General features: G+C 40.2%; 1 protein-coding gene across 1 annotated transcript in view; it reads right to left on the minus strand.

The window, feature by feature from the left end:
* The window catches only part of DPYS (dihydropyrimidinase), an 87,043-nt gene that overhangs the window by 56,097 nt on the left and 18,237 nt on the right, over nucleotides 1–12,709 (minus strand). The window contains exons 3-4 of the mRNA XM_055284853.2: nucleotides 11,405–11,584; nucleotides 8,325–8,514 (exon numbers count right to left, since the gene is read on the minus strand). Of these exons, the coding sequence (XP_055140828.1) occupies nucleotides 8,325–8,514; nucleotides 11,405–11,584 (370 nt within the window). The remainder of the gene's footprint in view (nucleotides 1–8,324; nucleotides 8,515–11,404; nucleotides 11,585–12,709) is intronic.

Consider the following 12,709-nt stretch of genomic DNA (forward strand, 5'->3'; position numbering starts at 1 on the left):
GCAGATGGGATGGCAATAATTCACAAAGAAAAGTTAGGGGGAGTGACAGCCTGACCTGAAGGAGTAGAGGGAGTCATGAAGAGCTTTCCTCCTGGGGCAGAAAGGGCAGTGAAGGGGAGGGGAGGAGGAGGTCTGGGTCTGTGAACACTCACCCTCACCTCTGCTGGGAAATGAAGCTTCTTAGGTGGTGTTGATGCTAGATTGAGGTCCCTGCACCTTAAACTGAAGCTGTCCAGTGACTATGCCCCATGTGCATTCACACAGCAAGTTCAGGAAACAGACATGCTTGGTGGAAGAGGAAATCCATGCCCGTTCCCACACTGACCAACTGAACTGTCCTGTCAACATATGGACAGCCAAGGATCACCAGACTTTTGAAGAAAACACAAACAGCACACGCACACACAAAAAGGAAGACCAGGAGTTTTAAAAACTGAAAAATTGGCCAGGCACAGTGGCTCATGCCTGTAATCCCAGCACTGTGGGAGGCAGAGGTGGGCGGATCACCTGAGGTCTGGAGTTAAAGACCAGCCTGGCCAACATGGCGAAACCCTGTCTCTACTAAAAATACAAAAATTAGCTGGGCATGGTGGTGGGCATCTGTAATCCCAGCTACTTGGGAGGCTGAGGCAGGAGAATCACTTGAACCTGGGAGGAGGAAGTTGCAGTGAGCTGAGATCGTGCCAGCCTGGGCAACAGAGTGAGACTCCATCTAAAACAAACAAAACAAAACCCTGAAAAATTGAACTAGAAAGAAACAGAGTAACCCAGGAAACAAAAGAGAATTAAAAAAAAAATCTTCATCAGTATTCTTAGATTAAGAAGATAAGATGGGCCCAATGGTTCACGCCTATAATCCCAACACTTTGGGAAGCTGAGGCAGAAGGATCACTCGAGCCCAGGAGTTCAAAACCAGCCTGGGCAACATAGTAAGACTATGTCTTTATATAAAAATAAATAAATAAACAAACAAAGTACCAAATTTTTTTTAAAAAAGAAAGTAATACATCTATTGAAAGAAAAACCTTAAAAAGAATAAGGAACCATGGAAAAAAAGAGCGCTTAGAGAACAAGAACATTTTCTTGGAAATAAAGGTGTGATTACCAAGACACAAGTTTATTAGAAGGGCAGGGAAAAGTAAACAAAAATATTTCCTAAAATATATAGAAAAAATTTAAATTTTTTTTAGCTAAAAGACATGCAAGATTATGATGGAGTCCCAGGAAAACAGAGGACATGAATATGGAGGAAAATACGGAAGAAACATTTTCAGAATCAAAGCTCAGTCGTCAGATTGATAAAGCCCTCTGAACATGAAGGTGAATTTTTAAAAGGCCTACTACTAAATATAGCCTTGTCAGAGGTGTTCCAGCCAGAGCAACTCCATCTTGAAGAGGGGCTGGGTAAAATGAGGCTGAAACCTCCTGGGCTGCAGAAACAGGATGTGGTAAAGAAGCTGGCCAAAACCCACCAAAACCAAAATGACAACGAGAGTGACCTCTGGTCATCCTCACTGCTCATTGTATACTAATTATAATGTATTAGCTAAAAGACTCTCCCACCAATGCCATGACAGTTTACAAATGCCATGCCAACGTCTGGAAGTTACACAATATGGCCTAAAAAAATGAGGAACTCTCAGTTCCAGGAATTCCCTGCCCCTTTCCTGAAAAACTCATGACTAATCCACCCCTTACTTAGCAGATATTCAAAAATTAACCATAGAAATACCCAATCAGCAGCCCCTGGGGCTGCTCTGTCTATGGAGTAGCCATGCTTTTGTTTCTTTACTTTTCTAATAAACTTGCTTTCACTGTGCTTTATGAACTCATACTAAACTATTTCTTGAGCAAGATCCAAGAACCCTCTATTGGGGTCTGGATTGGAACTCCTTTCCAGTAATAGTCTCAATGAAATTTCTGAATATCTAAAATGAAAAGAAATTATAAAAATCTTACAGATAATGAAAAGTTTGTGATAAGAAGACAAGAAATTGTATAGGGTTTTTCTGTTCCTCAGTAACATTGGATGCCAGCAGAGAAGGAAACTGTGCCTTCATAATTCAGAAGGATATATTTCAGAACCAAGAATTCCACGCCCATTCAAATCACCCAATAAGCCTGAAGACAAGGAATCAGAAAATTTACCTTTTACACACTTTTCCTTAAAAATTACCTGAAAATCTTCAAAGTAATTCAAGAAAAGGGGAGATATGGAAACCAGGAATCAGTATATCCAACCTCATTATCCCAGAATGACATCTCTACTGCAGGCTTAGCAAGCAGCTATCAAAAATGAAAGGGAAAGTCAGCAGATTCTCCTCCCACAAAGAATCTCTGCAAGCAGAGCTGATTCCATTCAATAGAAAGTATGATGAAGAGGCTAGAACTCTTCATGATATGGTAAAGAAGGCATATATTTCTTTTCTCAACCTATTTTAAAAGGAGCTAATTGGAAAAATGTCAGGAGAAACGAGAAACTTTACAAGACAATAATGGTCTAAATATGTAGCAAACTAAAATAAGGCATGCTTTTGAGTCCTATCGGAATGAAGAAAACTCACTTGACCTTGACACTTGGAAATTGCTTCTCTGAGAGTTAATTTGAATAACACTAACTTGAACTCCAAGTTAGTGCTATAAATTTCTCTGAAGTTCTCTTCTCACTAATTGTTTCTACAGAGAAGAGTATTTCCATAATTTTACCCTGTGACAGTTCTAAATTTTAGACTTAACCTATAGACAAAGCATGGAAGACCTAATTAGAGTTACATAGTCTGTGTAAAGATAATAATAGAGCTGGTAGACATCTGGAGGAGGCAGAAAGAGAGAGAGCACCTAGAGCCTCTAAGTTTCTTCTTCACCCTGTAGAGAAGAGATGTCAGGCCAGGCGTGGTGGCTCACAGCTGTAATCCCAGCTCTGTGGGAGGCCATTGTGGGAAGTTAGCCTGAGACCAGCCTGGGCAATATGGTGAAACCCCGACTCTACAAGAAATTTAAAAATTAGCCGTGTACAGTGGTGCATGCCTATAGTCCCAACCACCCTGGAGGCTGAGGCAGGAAGATTGCTTGAGCCCAGGAAATTGAGGCTACAGTGACCTGTGTTCTTGCCACTGCACTCCAGCTCCTGTGAGATCCTGCCTCTAAAAAAAAAAAAAAAAAAAAAAAGGAATAGCTAAAACATGTAAAATAAAACACATAAAATTAAATATATCATTTGAAGTGACATTTATTACTGACAAAACTCAGGAGGTGAGAAGTTTATAGGAACTAAATTTTTCATTTTTCATAGTTGAGAGTTAAGCAATGCTGTCAAAAATTACAAATCACTACAAACTTATAGTTTAGGATTTTAGAGGTCACCACCAAAAACTAAAGATAGATAAGTTTAAAATCACTGGCTCTAAAGAATGAGCTGAGGGAGATAGAAGATATTTACTTTCCATTTAATACTTCATCATTTCCACCCCCAAAATTAATCTTTTAATAATGATAAAAATAGCAAAGTGATGATAATGTCTTAAATAAAAAATGTAAATGTAATGCCAAAACCCAAAAACCAATTACAATTAAATTTTAAAACACCAAAGCCAGTGAGGCGTGGTGGCTGACTCCTGTAATCCCAGTGCTGTGGGAAGCTGAGGCAGAAAGATCGCCTGAGGTCAGGAGTTCAAGACCAGCTTGAATAACAAACGGAGACCTCATTTCTACAAAAAATTTTAAAAATTGGCTGGGTGTGGTGGCATACATGAGTAGTCGCAGCTACTTGGGATGGTGAGGTTGGGAGGATCATTTGAGCACAGGAGCTTGAGGCAGCAGTTAGCTAAGATAGTGCTACTGCACTCCAGCCTGGGTGACAGAGAGACCCTGTCTCTAAAAACAAATAAATAAACCCAAAACCCATCAAATACAAACTTGGTATCCAGGTTTCCCAACTTCAGATCAATTTCTCCTTTAACACAGTGGAGAGTGACAGAAAAAGTTTGGGCTTTGGGGTCACATAGACTTGGACTTGAATTCCAAGTCTAGCATTTACTAATAAAGTGATCTTTGGCTTAATTCACCAATCTTTCCCAAGCCTCAATTTCATCAGTTACAAAAGAGTGGTAAAATTGAGCATGAAGCATTATTATGACAATTTTTTAAAAGACAATGTGTATTAAAACACATTGATAAGAATACAGTAAAACCTGAAATAAGATAAAAGAGATTAAAATACTACCATGTGCCAGGCACATATTAAGCACTCAACAAGCTGTTAGTTGTTATTATTACTATCCCATTCTTCTGGATATAGAGCTGGCAATTGAACAATAAAATCAAATTTAATAGCATTATATTTCTAGTCTACAACAATGAAGCAATCAATAATTGGATCTCCTTTGTGCCTCCTGGGGCCGTGATTCTCAGGCTTTCATATGCATATGAATCACCTGGGATTCTAGTTATAAATACACTTTCTGATTCAGGGAATCTGGATGGGCCCCAAGGCTCTGCATGTCTAAGGAGCTCCCAGGCAATGTGGAGGCTACATTCTAGGGACCACACTGTGAGAGTCAAGGCCCTTGAAGATAGAATGGGCTCCTGACGTCAGGCGATCCACCCGCCTCGGCCTCCCAAAGTGCTGGGGTTACAGGCATGAGCCACCTCGACCAGTCTGGCCAACATGGTGAAACCCTGTCTCTACTAAAAATACAAAAAAATTAGCTGGGCATAGTAGTGGGAGCCTGTAATCCCAGCTACTCGAGAGGCTGAGGCAGGAGAAGTGCTTGAATCCAGGAGATGGAGGTTGCAGTGAGCCAAGATCGCGCCACTGCACTCCAGCCTGGGTGACAGAGTGAGGCTCTGTCTCAAAAAAAAAAAAAAAGAAAGAATGGGCTGGCAATGGTATTTACAGATGGGAGGTTTTCATAGTATAAATTTGTAAAACCGAATGATTTCTTATTTACATCTATCTTGCTCTTTTACATTTAGAAATGATGTTAGATAATAAATGAGTACAGACAGCATCTTCTGTAAAAGGTCAGTGTGGTCCAACAGCTCTTGTCCCACTGTACTACCCGGGGATCTGCCCTTTGGTTTGCTGATGCAGTCACCACGTGAACAGCTGGGCACAGTTTATGTCCAGCCCTTCCTCTTTGGGCCCCTGCTTGATCCCATGCCTTGGTCACATGCATGGTGTAGGGAATCTTTCAAACTATTTTATTCTGAAGCAATGTTGCCTCTTTGACAATTGCGCAGGAGGGTATTTTCACAAGTATTATACTGTCACAGTGAGTCTGACTCAACTACAGCGTTTAGGGTGGTATTTTAAATATTTCATGTTTACAATTCCTTGGGGAAAATATGATCAATGTCCCAAAAATTACATATGCAGTTTGAACCAGCAATCCCACTTCTAGAAATCTACCCTCAAGATACCCAATTTGTGGTGGGCAGAAAGATGGAGCCCAACAGATGTCCACATCTTAATCCCCATAGCCTGTGAGTATGTTACTTTACATGGCAAAGGGATTAATAGATATGATTAAATTAAGGCCCTTGAAATGGGGAGATTATCCTGAATTAATCAGGTAGGCTTAATATAAGGGGCCCTTAAAGTGAAAGAGAGAGGCGAAAAGGTCAAAATAATGTGATGTGAGAAGGTCTCAACCCATTGTGGCTGGTGCTGAAGATGGAGGAAGGGGCCACAAGCCAAGTAATGTGAGGGGCCTCGCAAGGGCTCGCGAGGCAAGGGCTTCCTAGGACCTCAGAAAGGGATGCAGCCCTGCAGACACCTTGACTATAGCCCGGTGAGACCGATTTCAGGCTTCTGAACTCCAGAACTAATGTGTCTTTCACAAATTGAAATGGCATATGCATAAGGCCATCACTGTGGTTTCTCTTGCAACAGCTAAAGATTGGAAACAACCCAGATGTCCATCAATAGGGGACTTGTTGAATAAATGCAGTAGCATACCCTGCACTTACAAAAAAGAATGAGGAAAATCTCTGTATCTAATGTGGTCTGACCTTCAGAACATATTTTCAAGTGGAAAAAAAAGCAATGTGTAGACAAGGTGTATAGTATGCTACCTTTTATGTAGGAAAGAAGGACTATATTCTTATTTGGTAAAGAGAAACATGGTAAAGATAGGCCAGAAAAAAATTAATAAAAATCATTACTTATACTGTATGGGAAGAAGGAGCTAGAGAAGGCAAGTAAAACTTCATTGAACATTTTTATATATAATTTTGACTCTTGGACCATGCAAATGTTTTACAGATTCAAGAAATAATATTGAATTTTAAAATAATTTACAATAAAATTAAAATGTCTGTATTTACTAGTTTTCTGCCTATGATCTGTACTCTAAAACCCTCCCTAGACTTACTTTGCTCCTGATGGAATTCTATCCCAATGCAAAACAAATACCCAAGATCAAGAAACTGCTTCCTGACAGAACAGTCAAAATTGGAGCTTGAAGGTGTGTTAGAAGTGAAAATTTCTGCTGATTTCACTGTTCCTTAAATAATATTCTGACATTATGGACCCAGTACACGACTTAACAAAGGAAATAATTTTAGACCGACTCATCTCATAGAGCTGGCAACAGCACCATCTGGTGGGAAAAACCTGTAACTTTAAAACTGCAGTACTTATATTTTCTTTTTTAAGGGGTGAAATTCTTTTACATGTGAGAGTAGCAATCAGAAATGGTTGGTTAGTAAGATATTATTAAATCCTACGTGAAATAAGCCTACTCTTAAGGCAAGATATTGATGGATTACATTTTAAAAGTGCACACAGCTTGCACAAAATCATTACTGAACCTTAATGCAACAAGAAGGAATTTTGACAAAATTTGTTTTGGTATCAATTATATACATGCCAAAACCATGCGGTGGATCATGCTTGTAATTCCAACATTTTAGGAGGCCAAGGTGAGAGGATTGCTTGAGCCCAGGAGTTCGAGACTAACCTGGGCAACATGGCAAGACCCTGTCTCTACAAAAAATTTAAAAATTAGCTTGTCATGGTGGCGTATGCCTGTGGTCCCAGCTACTTGGGAAGCTGAGATGGGAGGATCACTTGGAAGTTAGAGGCTGCAGTGAGCTGTGATTGTACCACTGCACTCCAGCCTGGGCAACAGAGTGAGACCCATTATTTTTATAATGAATCTTATAAAAATACAGCCTGTTTTAACAAAAAGCAAACAAAAACAGCAAGGTTGAATTATAACACTATCTCTGATTATCTGTATTCCTAAAATTGAGATGGCAGAAGCTACCATTGGGACTAAAGTCATTGAGTAAAATGCACCTTGTTTTTCATCCTTTCTCTACCAGTATTGGCAAAAGAATGAAATCATTTCTTTGCCCAGTGCTTATCAAAAATAGGAGATTTTCTCTTTCCTTTAAGATGAGTATTTACATACTAGGCTGAACCAGAGAACTGAGGCAATTAGGCAGTTTGGGGTAAAAATAACTTAGATTTTAAAATCTTAAAATAACCATCATAAAAATACCATTTGGATAATTGCTTCAATTGCTCCCACATCCAAGTGGCTGTGAGATGAATCAATTCAATTCAAAAGAAATTTATTGAGCATGTACTAGGTGCCTTGCACTGCCCTGATTCAGGTAGTGGGAAGGGTAGTGGAGCTGCCTAAGAGATAGGGAAGCTTCTTCAAAATTAATGAAAGAGGGCTAGGCATGGTGGCTCACACCTGTAATCCCAGCACTTTGGAAGGCTGAGGCGGGTGGATGATTAGAGGTCAGGAGTTTGAGACTAGCCTGGCCAACATGGTGAAACCCCGTCTCTACTAAAAATATAAAATTTAGCCGGGTGTGGTGGTGCTCACCTGTAATTCTAGCTACTCAGGAGGCTGAGGCAGGAGAATCGCTTGAACCCAGAAGGCGGAGGTTGCAGTGAGCTGAGATCACACCATTGCACTCCAGCCTGGGCGACAAAGCGAGACTCCATCACAAAACAAACAACAAACAAAAACCGGAGAGCTTTGCATTTAACTATGATATTTAAAAGTGGCTGCTAGTGGCATTGAGTGTGGGGGCATGTGGCTAAAGGAAATGTCCTGGGGTCCCAAGGATGGAGAAGAAATAACAAATGAAACCTGAAGGTAGAGAGGCAAGGATGAAGATGAACAAAAGTGGGGGAAAACAGACACACATAAGGGTAAATGAAACCAGGAGGCTAATAAAAAGGGAGGAAGAAAAGTGGAAATCCACGTGCACTTTCTCCTAAACTGAAGCAGAGGCTACGGACATGGACTTTCCTCTTCAGCTAACACTGAGTTCTAAGTGAGGTTACGTTCGGGAATTACCGTCTCTCCTTGCATCCGCTATCACCTTAGCTGCAGACTTGCTCATCACATGCACAATGTAGAGAGGACAGTTCACAGCGCTGGCTATGGTGATGGCTCTCAGCGTGGCCTCTGCCTCCACTGCCTCTGGGCGGCACAGCTCGTGGCCCTCAGGGCCTGTTATCCCCAGAGCCAACATCTTCTTTGCTCCCTAAAAAGACAGCAGGAATGTGTATATGTGCAAGGAAGGTTTACTAATGACGGATATCATTATTTTATCATAAATTAAATGCAACGTCAGGCTTTTGATCTGTTAGGTATAGGGGTGTGTGTGTGTGTATGTGTGCATGTGTGTATATGAACATATTTGTGTAAATATATATATAACACATATATATAACATGTATATTTGGTAAAAATAATTTTGATATTCTAATCATGTAAGTTAATTTTCCATATGCATATTTTAGCATCACTTTTTTTTATTGAAAAGAGGAAAAAGCAAGCACAGGCAACCAAAGCAGAAATAGACAAATGGGATGACATCAAGTTAAAAAGCTTCTGCATAGCAGAGGAAACAATCAACAAAGTGAAGAAACAACCCACGAAATGGGAAAAAGTATTTGCAAACTACCCATCTGACAAGGGATTAATAACCAGAATATATACAAAACTAAAACAACTCTACAGGAAAAAAATTAACAATCTGATTTAAAAATGGGCAAAAGATTTGAATAGAGATTTCTTCAAAGAAGACATACAAATGGCAAACAGGTATATGAAAAGGTGCTCAACATCACTGATCATCAGAGAAATGCACATCAAAACTACACTGAGATATCATCTCACCCCAGTTAAAATGGCTTATATTAAAAAGACAGGCAATAACAATTGCTGGTAAGGATGTGGAGAAAAGGGAACCTATGTACGCTGTTGGTGGGAATGTAAATTAATAAAACTGCTATGGAGAATAGTTTGGAAGTTCTTCAAAAGACTAAAAACAGAGCTACCATATGATCCAGCAGCCCCACTGCTGGACATATATGCAAAAGAAAGGAAATCAGTATATCGAAGAGATATACCTGCATTCCCATGTTTGTTGCTGTACTGTTCACTACAGCCAAGATCTGGAAGCAACCTAAGTGCCCATCAACAGATGAATGGATAAAGAAAATGTGGTACATATACACAAGGGAGTACTATTCTGCCATAAAAAAGAATGAGATCCAGTCATTTGCAACAACATGGATGGAACTGGAGGTCATTATGCTCAATGAAATAAGCCAGACACAGAAAGACAAACATTGCATGTTCTCACTTATGTGTGGGGTCTAAAAATTGAAACGATTAAACTCATGGAGATACAGAATAGAAGGATGGTTACTAGAGGCTGGGAAGGTTAGTAGGGAGGGACGGCGGTGGGGAGAGGGGGGAAGGTGGGGATGGTTTGTGTGTAAAAAAAAAAGAATGAATGAATAAGATCTAGTACTTGATAGCGCAACAGGGGCACTATAGTCAATAATTGCACCTTTTGGCCAGGTGCAGTGGCTCATGCCTGTAATCCCAGCACTTTGGGAGGCTGAGGTGGGAAGATCACAAGGTCAAGAGATCGAGACCATCCTGGCTAACACAGTGAAACCCCGTCTCTACTAAAAATACAAAAAATCAGCCGGGCATGGTGACAGGCGCCTGTAGTCCCAGCTACTCGGGAGGCTAAGGCAGGAGAATGGCGTGAACCTGGGAGGTGGAGCTGGCAGTGAGCCGAGATCGTGCCACTGCACTCCAGCCTGGGCAACAGAGCAGGACTCCATCTCAAAAAAGAATAATAATAATAATAATAATAATAAATAATAAATAATTGCACCATTTAAAATAACTAAAATAATATAATTGGATTGTTTGTAACACAAACGGTAAATTCTTGAGGGAATGGATACCCAATTTTCCATGATATGATTCTTATGCATTGCAAGCTTGTATCAAAATATCTCATGTACCTCATAAATATGTACACCTACTTTGTACCCCACAAAAATAAAAAAATTTAAAAAGAAAAGGTGAAAAAGATACGAAGTTATTTCTAATCACATTCTTTGAAAAGCAATATCTATATTTAAGAGTTAATATTGATTCAAACAAAATAAAAATACTGTGGATCCTTGTTGAAGTGACTCACTGTCATACTATGTAATCAGTTTTACTTTTCTTATGGAATAATGCTCTTCACTTGCTCCCCAATCCAACCCACTAAATGGTATTGGACCTGTTATCTTTCTTCTTCAAAATGTTATTTCTTCCTTACAAAAAGAACATGAAGTCCAGACTTAGAGTGGTAAAAAGACTCCTAGTGTCATGAAACTATAAAGCAGAAGAGTCCAATTTAAACCCTGGTCTGTTTTTTGTTTTGTTTTGTTTTTACAGCTCACGCTCTCTTCTCATTATTCCTCTCTGCCTTGTGGCCACTGAGCCTCAATCTCACTCACTTTAATGGGAGCTGAGCCTCAGGAGATCAAAAAAAAGTCAGCTAATATAAAGGGCAAGAGACAGCTCTTTAAATCTTGCAGATGGTGTACCCTTCAGGCATTAATAATGGGACTAACAGGAGAAATAAATATCATCTAGTTTTCTCCAGAGCACATTTTAATATCCAGTTTCTGAAAAGAGCAGGGCTTTAAACCACTACCTAATACACTGCTTAAGTCATCAGATGACACTGATGTTGTCCACGCTTTGGTATTCTGAACCAGCAGCCTGAGCTTCTGAAAAACAACAACAAAGCCAAAACTATGCTGGAGGACACAAAGAAAAGTATTTGTGTTTTCAGAACGGCACATGTTTGAGATCTAAGAGCTGGTTTGCAAAGGGGAAATCCTCATTCTAGTACTTATACCACCTGTATAAAGCTGAGAGCAGGGACTCAAGTAAATGGAGTTGGGAGTTTCTGAGCCACAGAAAATCCGTTTCTGAGCCACGGAAAATCCATTTCTGGATTTCTCATCTTCCAATGCATTAAATGAGTTTACCTATGTAGGCCCAATCATCTTCACCTTAAGTTATGGCTGCTGTCATTTCTGTAGAAGCTTTGGAATGCAAATGCATACCTCTGCAATTAAGTCTCCATTTTCTGCATGGACCTGGGCAATTGCTCCAATTTCCTTGCACTGAGAGAAGGCTTCATACAGCTCCAGGTCTGTCACCATGTACAGATCTTTATAGGCCATAAACATCTTGAAAGAGTTAACACCTTTATCTTGCACAAGGATTTTCATTTCTTCTTTAACCTAAAAGGAAGCAGCAACCACAACAACAATATGTTAGTCTAATTTAAATGTTAATTTCAACATTCTCTAAAACGTCACATTCGGAAGAGAACTAAGTAAAATAAGGACAATAGTTTAGTTCCACAAAAATGCAATCAAGGCCTTGATCTTTCTCCCAGGTTATACCCCATTTCATCTGATAAACTGCTGCTGCTCTCACACTTTTAAATCATGAAAAAGTGAATAGCTTTTCCCAAAGTGCTTTATTTCTGTACTTCGATATAAAATTCTCTGCATCTATCTCCCGATTTGAGGAAATTATTCTAAAAAATGACCTTGAAGCCATGTTGGCAGCAACAGAAGAAATCATGGATCCAGCAGGAATGAACATTAATGTGAGGTAAGGATTCGGGTTCAAATCTGAAAGCCATGGGTGGAGTTCTTAGAAGGAGGAAGTAGAAGATGCAGATGGACCCAGGCATGCCCGAGAAAGCACGAACTCATGGTTTAGCTGTAGAGCCACCTGTGGCGGGCATGGGACCCATTGACAGCTCCTAGGAGGTGAGAGCTGGAGACTCGACTCTGGATCCGTTGGAAGTTCAGAGGCCTTCAGGGTTGCCAGGGGTCAGGGGCAAGTTAATATCAAAGCTATCTCAATAATTGCTCTTTTTTTTTTTTTTTGAGACAGAGTCTTGCTCTGTTGCCCAGGCTGTAGTGCAGTGGCGTGATCTTGGTTCACTGCAACCTCCACCTCCCAGATTCAAGTGATTCTCCCGCCTCAGCCTCCTGAGTAGCTGGGATTACAGGCATGCACCACCATGCCCAGCTAATTTTTGTATTTTTAGTAGGGATGGGGTTTCGCCATGTTGGCCAGGCTGGTCTTGAATTCCCGACCTCAAGTCATCTGCCCACCTTGACCTCCCAAAGTGCTGGAATTACAGGCATGAGCCACCGCGCCCAGCCTCAATAATTGCTTTTGTAGGTCAGATTCAAGTCTCAATAAGGATCAAAAATTTCAAAGGAAAAACTCAGGTTTTTCCAAATAAGACTGTTTGAACTTCTATATGTTAAACACACCCACACCCACCCACCCACCCACACATACACACACAATGAAAAACGTAACAAGCATAGGATTATTGCTCT

This window comes from Symphalangus syndactylus, chromosome 7 (genome assembly GCF_028878055.3).
Source record: "Symphalangus syndactylus isolate Jambi chromosome 7, NHGRI_mSymSyn1-v2.1_pri, whole genome shotgun sequence".
Classification (NCBI taxonomy): domain Eukaryota; kingdom Metazoa; phylum Chordata; class Mammalia; order Primates; family Hylobatidae; genus Symphalangus; species Symphalangus syndactylus.